The sequence below is a fragment of the Tupaia chinensis genome, unplaced genomic scaffold, assembly GCF_000334495.1.
Source record: "Tupaia chinensis unplaced genomic scaffold, TupChi_1.0 Scaffold000258_1, whole genome shotgun sequence".
Taxonomy (NCBI): Eukaryota; Metazoa; Chordata; class Mammalia; order Scandentia; family Tupaiidae; genus Tupaia; species Tupaia belangeri.
The window spans coordinates 1,642,592-1,650,407 of record NW_006159738.1 but is presented as its reverse complement, the minus strand read 5'-3'; the positions used below and the strand labels follow the sequence as shown (position 1 = coordinate 1,650,407).

The 7,816-nt window shown below is 54.1% G+C and overlaps 3 protein-coding genes across 5 annotated transcripts in view; 2 read left to right on the top strand and 1 right to left on the bottom strand.

Moving 5' to 3' along the window:
- LRRC43 (leucine rich repeat containing 43) overlaps positions 1 to 287 on the top strand; it is a gene marked incomplete at its 5' end in the record, with an annotated part of 38,300 nt that extends 38,013 nt beyond the window's left edge. Inside the window, 1 exon segment of the mRNA XM_027772163.1 lies at positions 252 to 287. Coding sequence (XP_027627964.1) covers positions 252 to 287 — 36 coding nt within the window.
- A 756-nt stretch (positions 288 to 1,043) lies between these two features.
- Positions 1,044 to 2,238, top strand: B3GNT4 (UDP-GlcNAc:betaGal beta-1,3-N-acetylglucosaminyltransferase 4). The gene has a single exon (XM_006149286.1). The coding sequence runs from the start codon at positions 1,044 to 1,046 to the stop codon at positions 2,103 to 2,105; it is 1,062 nt and encodes a 353-aa protein (XP_006149348.1). The 3' UTR covers positions 2,106 to 2,238.
- A 144-nt stretch (positions 2,239 to 2,382) lies between these two features.
- Positions 2,383 to 7,816, bottom strand: part of DIABLO (diablo IAP-binding mitochondrial protein) — a 13,175-nt gene continuing 7,741 nt past the window's right edge. For all 3 annotated transcript variants that reach the window (XM_014588109.2, XM_014588110.2, XM_006149284.3), the window contains one exon: positions 2,383 to 3,182. In XM_014588109.2, the coding sequence (XP_014443595.1) occupies positions 2,986 to 3,182 (197 nt within the window). In that variant the 3' untranslated portion in view covers positions 2,383 to 2,985. The remainder of the gene's footprint in view (positions 3,183 to 7,816) is intronic.

The window sequence follows — 7,816 nt, the reverse complement described above, 5'->3', positions numbered from 1 at the left end:
CCCGCTTCCTCCCGGGGCCTTCCATAACCCTGGCTATCTACGCAGCCCGGGAGGGCCTTTCTAGAGTAATTCTCGCCGCCTCGCCTCGACCCTGCCTCCCCCGGCCGCACCCAGCCCGCGCGCCCGCCCCTTCCCCCGCTGTCCTGCTCGGTGTCCCTCCGCGACGTCGGCCCCACGCCCTCCACTCTTCTCGGCGCTTCTGGTTCCTGAGTTTTGTGAGGCTTGTGTTTTGCCCTGTCCTCTGGGGGCAGTGTCCCCGCATGTCCTGCTCGCCACTGTGTCGCTAGCTAGCTCCGAGATGAGAGGCTTTTCTGATGGTGCAGTGGCGGCAGCAGCAGGGACAGCGGGGCTGGAGGAGGCTCCCGTGGGAGGTGGTTGGAAGGCAGAAGGGCCAGGGGGCAGGAATGAGGGTGGTGCCGGGCCTGCCGCGCCGGGCCTGGCTGGGCTCCTCTGGGTGCTGTGGCCTCTTCCACTTGAGATTTCATGAGAGAAAACTGGAACTCAACGGTGGGAGAGGGGCGGCAGGGCATCCGGGGGTCACCGTGGTAGTCGCCGGCCTCCTACTTCCTGCCCTGCTGTTCCTTCTGTCCCAAATCCCTTACCTCCTCCACCAGGGGAGCCTGAGCAGGGGTGGGGGGTGTGAAGCTGCGAGGCCTCAGCCTGCTGGGCCAGTCCTGGGAGACACCAGCCGTGGACTCTCTCTCTGTGGTGTGACCTCAGGCACACACTTAACTGCATGGTTCTCCCTGGAAGCCACGAGGTGCTCCCGTCCCTGGGAGGCTGGGAACCCCATGGCCTCTGCTTTAACCTGGCTGCACATCATTTTGGGGAAATGTTGACCAGAGCCGTCAGATGAGGGCGGTGGAAGGTGTGCAGTCCTCCCTCCAAGCAAGGGCTCTGCGGAGCTAGACATGCTGGGAGAAAGACAAGTGCCCAGGGCCAGCAGGGAGGTGCTGCAGGTGCTCCTGGGCCAGAGGCAGCGGGGAAGGGAGGGCAGGGCGGGCTGGCGGTGCAGCTCAGCGCTCTCTGCTTGCAGGCCCACCATGGCGCGCAGGCTGGACCGGCTGGTCCTGTGCAGCATCGCCGCGCTGCTGCTGGGCTGCCTGCTCTTCCTCAAGAGGGAGGCCACACCGGCAGGGGGACCTCTGGCCCGCCAGCCCTTCTGGGCCTCTCCAGGGCCTGGGCGCAGCTGGTGTCCCCCCAACCACATGGCGGCCAACGCCTCCCTGGCCCTGCCCAGCCGCCACCGCCTCTTCCTGACCTATCGTCACTGCCGCAACTTCTCCGTCTTGCTGGAGCCCACGGGCTGTGCCGAGGACACCTTCCTCCTCCTGGCCATCAAGTCGCAGCCAGGGCACATTGAGCGCCGGGCGGCCATCCGTGGCACATGGGGCCATGCGGGGGGCTGGACTCGGGGCCGACGGCTGAAGCTGGTGTTCCTCCTGGGGGTGGCAGGGCCTGTGCCCCCAGCCCAGCTGCTGGCCTACGAGAGTGGGCAGTTTGATGACATCCTCCAGTGGGACTTCGTGGAGGACTTCTTTAACCTGACGCTCAAAGAGCTGCACCTGCAGCGCTGGGTGGCAGCCGCCTGCCCCCATGCCCACTTCATGCTCAAGGGGGATGACGACGTCTTTGTCCACATCCCCAACGTGCTGGAGTTCCTGGATGGCCAGGACCCAGCCCAGGACCTCCTGGTGGGAGATGTCATCCGCCAGGCCCTGCCCAACAGGAACACCAAGGTCAAGTACTTCATCCCCCCCTCCATGTACGGGGCCCGCCACTACCCGCCCTACGCCGGGGGCGGGGGCTATGTCATGTCCAGGGCCACCGTGAGGCACCTCCAGGCGGCTGTGGAGGAGGCCGAGCTCTTCCCCATCGATGACGTCTTCGTGGGCATGTGCCTGCAGAAGCTGGGCGTGAGCCCCACGCACCACGCTGGCTTTAAGACATTCGGAATCCGGCAGCCCCTGGACCCGCGGGACCCCTGCCTGTTCAGGGGGCTCCTGCTGGTGCACCGCCTCAGCGCCCTGGAGATGTGGACCATGTGGGCGCTGGTGACAGATGAGGGGCTCAAGTGCACAGCAGTCCTCAGACCCCCAGTCTGAGGCGGGCTGAGCCATAACCCTCAGGGGACTGCTTTCCAGTCCTGACAAAATCTCGTCCTCCCTGGTTGGCCGGAGATGCTGTTTTGTAACCCCCTCCCACCGTGTCGGCCCTGATTAAAACCACTGAACCCAGCTCACTTGTCCGGTGAGCGCTGAATGGCAGTGAAGGCACAGCAAACGCCGCTGAGGCCCAGCGGCCGGGCACTTCCGCAGCCCCTGGGGCGCTCGTCTCGGACGGAGGCAGCTGCACAGGTTCCAGGACACACACACACACACCTTTGTTCAGTGCAAACACAATTCTTCTCCTTTGGATATAAGAAGAAACTAAAGGAAAGGAGGAACCGAGGCGTGTTAGATTCGGTCCTGCTGGGGACACAGGCCAGCACTGCGTTCCCTCCCTTAATGAGACTCCGCCTCAGCAGCAGCCTGATCAGAGAGGGCGTCAGGAACTCTGGCAAGGACGCGCACTAACTGGATGGGCTACCCCTTCCCCGCCAAACTCCACCCCTGTGGAGGGAGCGAGTACTAAATCACATTTGAAAACGTAAATAAGATGGAAAAGTGAGGTTAAACAGCTACTGAGCATAAAGGACACGACAGAAAACGACCCTCTCTGGCCCAGGCTGGCGAGATGCTTTGGCTGTGAGGTACAGAGATCAGTGGGGAGAGCGTGGCTGCACCGCTGGGAAACGGCGCACAGCGCAGTGCCCTGGGCTAAGACCGGAGGCCAGGGCAGGCGCTCCAGCTCTCAGGGGCCTCTGGCCCGTCAGCCAGCGCAGGGTCTGCTCCCTCCTGTGTGCAGAGGGCCGTGCAGACCCTGGACAGGATGGCGTCCGCCTCTGCTTTCCGAGTGGGCAGGCAGGGCAGTGGGCGCAGGCCCTCAATCCTCACGCAGGTAGGCCTCCTGCTCTGGCCCGGCCTGCTCGTCCCCGTCCTCCCGTGTTTTCTGACGGAGCTCTTCTGTCTGTGCTTCTGCCAGCTTGGTTTCCGCTTTCTGGGAGAGCTGGCGCACTTCCTGCACCTGCGACTTCACCAGCTGGATGTGACTCCTGGCCGTTATAGAGGCCTGGTCGGCTCCTGCCAAAAGATGGGACAACTGAGCCGAGCAGAGGAGCAGGGCAGAAGGCACGCGGGTACGGGGAAGCCTGGGGCCTCAGCTTGCCATCTCAGCCCTGCTCGGTGGCACTTTCCCTGACCTGCCCGCCTTCTGTCTGAAGGGCAGAGAGCACCCACGTCTGCGTACAGCTCTGCATGGGACAACCAACACCTGACTATCAAGAGCCCTCACGCTTCTCTTCAGCTACGGGCAGCTAACGATCGTTACTAGACACAGCCCAGTCACCTTCGTACTGCACAGCTCTAAGTACAGGCCCTCGAGAATCTTTTTTAAGAATTATTTAACTTCATTTACTTATTTATTTTAATTTGACCAGAGTGAATGAGAGAGAGAGAAGGAAGAAAGCAAGCTGCCAGGTCCGGAACTCGAACTGCAGTCAGCTATGTGGAGCCCAGCGCCCTTAACCGCCATGCCACCTGCCAGCCCTAGAATTTAATTTTTAACTACGTAAGTCATACATTTGTTTTTGACAAATTAAGAGATCACCAATTAAGAGGCCAGCAGGTAGTGTGGTAGTTAGGGGTGCTGGACTGCCACGTGGCTGACTGTGGTTCGACTCCCGGACCTGGCGACTTCCCTCTCACTCTCTTACTCTGTCCCTCTCCAGTCAAGTTGAAAGAAATAAACAAATAAAGTTAAATTAAAAAAAAAAAAAACTTAAGAAAAAAAAAGAGATCACTAATAAAAATGTCAAAGATCGGGGCCAGCAGATGGCGTAGAAGTTACTTTGCTGGACTCCCACATGGCTTGGTTCGAGTCCCGGACCTGGTGGCTTGAAACTCACACCAGGCAAGTGTGCATGCATGCCCAAGATCCCAGGAGGAAAACAGAGGAGATGGGATTGCGGTGTGGCCATCCCCCTGGGGGGTGATTTCTCACTTTCCTTCATTGTCTGTTTCTCTCTCTGATGAGTGCATGTGTCCGATGGCAAAAATCTTTAAAAAAAAAAAAAAAAAAAGCCTATTAAAGAGATTTATTCCATTAAGCATATTGAGAGATTTTTGCCATAGGGCACGTACACTCACCAGAGACACAGAAAGAGACAGAAAGCAAGAAATCCCACCCCCACCCGCCCCCGCGAAGGAATGTCTTTACAGTGCCTTCTCTTCCATTCTCTCAGGATTTGGGGCACGCACGCACATGTGCTCAGCGTGTTTCAAGCTGCTGCGTTCAGGATTCGAACTGTAGTGGACCATGTGGGAGTCCAGCACCTTAACCACTATGCCACTTGCTGGCCCTGATTCTACTTTCTTTGTAGGTAATTTTTTTTTGGTTCTAAAATCTTTTAGTATTTTTCTCTGAATTTTTTGATCACATGATTTTATTTTTCTTATTTCTAATTTGCTACAGTGCATGCGCAGTGTAGAGAGTGAGAAAACACCCGTCGCCCCAGGTGAGGACGGCCATGCTGCAATCCCTCTTCTGTTCTTGGGATCTGGGGCATGTGTGCACACGTACCTGGCTTGTTTTTCAAGCCACTGGGCTGGGGACTCTAATTGTGTAATCGGCAGCATGCAGTCCAGCTGCCTTACCCACCACACTACCTAGCTGACGCTGATTTTATTGAAAAAAAATTATGTCCAGTGGACCAGCAGTTAGTGTAACGGCTATGTCGCTGGACTCCTATGTAGTTACCTGCCCGCCTTCTGTCTGAAGGGCAGAGAGCACCCACGTCTGCGTACAGCTCTGCATGGGACAACCAACACCTGACTATCAAGAGCCCTCACGCTTCTCTTCAGCTACGGGCAGCTAACGATCGTTACTAGACACAGCCCAGTCACCTTCGTACTGCACAGCTCTAAGTACAGGCCCTCGAGAATCTTTTTTAAGAATTATTTAACTTCATTTACTTATTTATTTTAATTTGACCAGAGTGAATGAGAGAGAGAGAAGGAAGAAAGCAAGCTGCCAGGTCCGGAACTCGAACTGCAGTCAGCTATGTGGAGCCCAGCGCCCTTAACCGCCATGCCACCTGCCAGCCCTAGAATTTAATTTTTAACTACGTAAGTCATACATTTGTTTTTGACAAATTAAGAGATCACCAATTAAGAGGCCAGCAGGTAGTGTGGTAGTTAGGGGTGCTGGACTGCCACGTGGCTGACTGTGGTTCGACTCCCGGACCTGGCGACTTCCCTCTCACTCTCTTACTCTGTCCCTCTCCAGTCAAGTTGAAAGAAATAAACAAATAAAGTTAAATTAAAAAAAAAAAAAACTTAAGAAAAAAAAAGAGATCACTAATAAAAATGTCAAAGATCGGGGCCAGCAGATGGCGTAGAAGTTACTTTGCTGGACTCCCACATGGCTTGGTTCGAGTCCCGGACCTGGTGGCTTGAAACTCACACCAGGCAAGTGTGCATGCATGCCCAAGATCCCAGGAGTAAAACAGAGGAGATGGGATTGCGGTGTGGCCATCCCCCTGGGGGGTGATTTCTCACTTTCCTTCATTGTCTGTTTCTCTCTCTGATGAGTGCATGTGTCCGATGGCAAAAATCTTTAAAAAAAAAAAAAAAAAAAGCCTATTAAAGAGATGTATTCCATTAAGCATATTGAGAGATTTTTGCCATAGGGCACGTACACTCACCAGAGACACAGAAAGAGACAGAAAGCAAGAAATCCCACCCCCACCCGCCCCCGCGAAGGAATGTCTTTACAGTGCCTTCTCTTCCATTCTCTCAGGATTTGGGGCACGCACGCACATGTGCTCAGCGTGTTTCAAGCTGCTGCGTTCAGGATTCGAACTGTAGTGGACCATGTGGGAGTCCAGCACCTTAACCACTATGCCACTTGCTGGCCCTGATTCTACTTTCTTTGTAGGTAATTTTTTTTTGGTTCTAAAATCTTTTAGTATTTTTCTCTGAATTTTTTGATCACATGATTTTATTTTTCTTATTTCTAATTTGCTACAGTGCATGCGCAGTGTAGAGAGTGAGAAAACACCCGTCGCCCCAGGTGAGGACGGCCATGCTGCAATCCCTCTTCTGTTCTTGGGATCTGGGGCATGTGTGCACACGTACCTGGCTTGTTTTTCAAGCCACTGGGCTGGGGACTCTAATTGTGTAATCGGCAGCATGCAGTCCAGCTGCCTTACCCACCACACTACCTAGCTGACGCTGATTTTATTGAAAAAAAATTATGTCCAGTGGACCAGCAGTTAGTGTAACGGCTATGTCGCTGGACTCCTATGTAGTTGACCACGGTTCGAGTCCCGGACCCAGTGGCTTAAACTCACGCTGGGCGCGTGTGTGCATGCCCAAGATCCCAAGAAGAGAATAGAGGAGAAGGGATTGTGACGTGACCATCCCCCCGGGTGTGATTTCTTGCTTTCTGTCCCTCTGTCTCTGTCTGTCTGGCGAGCACACATGCCCTATAGCAAAAAAACTCCCCAAAAAAAAAAAAGAAAAAAATTATGTCTGGAACTTTTGTGAGTCCTCTCCATTAGCTGTGGGAAGTGTTCCAGGCCCTGCTCCTCTGGTCCCTCTAAGCTGCCTAGGCTGGTGGGAGGCTTCTGATGTGTCCTCGGCATAGCTTCCTGTTCACTGCACTGGGACCCGTGGCCACCTCCCATGTGGCACGCCAACAGCATGCCTTTCACACGTCTGTCCTTTCAGTCGTCATTCCAATCCGTTTTCAGAATGTGGCTTTTCAGTAAGGTTATGCACATTCCTTTGAACAAGCCTTGGAATCGGGTCAACCGGTGGCATGATGGTTAAGGCAGTGATCCCGCATGGCCGACTACGTGGTTCAAATGCTGAACCTGGCAGCTTGAGAAACACACTGGGCATGTGTCAGCACCCCAAATTCCAAGAGGGGACTAGAGACGGGAATGCAGTGAGGTCATCCCGAGGGGTGATTTCTCACTTTCTCTCTGGCAAGTGCATGCACCCCATTGCAAATTAACAAAACCACCACTGAGTATCATTTTTAATATTCAGTGTTAGAGACCCCAATCTTATAAAATGCTCACAAAACCTGAAACAAATATTCAATAGTGTCCCCTAGTTTTGCCACCGACTCTGATTCCAGGTCTCATTTTTATCCATCTGTACACAGGTTCATGCAGATTGAGAACTCAGGTTTCATCCAACATGACATTCTGTAATTATTTTGGGAGCAATCCGATATTCCAATAGCAGCTGTTCTATCGCGTTTCATTTTCTAGATATTGACAACCCAAGTGCTGCTGGACTGGTCTACAAGTGCACTCACTATTCCTACTCATTTTCCCACCAAAGAAAATGCTGTTACTATGTTAAAAACGAAGGGGACAATTCTCACAAATAGCCATAAGGGGTCAATTAAGAGCACCTACTCTCAATCCCTCATTTTGAAGCTAGATGAACACCCCATGGCAGGGGCCAGCCAGTGGCATGGAAGTTAAGGTGGCTGGATCCCACATGGCTGACATCACGGCTGGAGTCCTAACCCCATAGCCTGAAAAACACGCTGGGAGCATGTGCATGTGCCTGCCCCGAATCCAAGAGGAGAATGGGGAAGGGACTGCGGCGTGGTCATCCCCTCTGGGGGGCGATTTCTCGCTTTCTGTCTATTTGTCTCTCTTTGTCTTTCTGGTGAGTACACACGCACTGTAACAAAC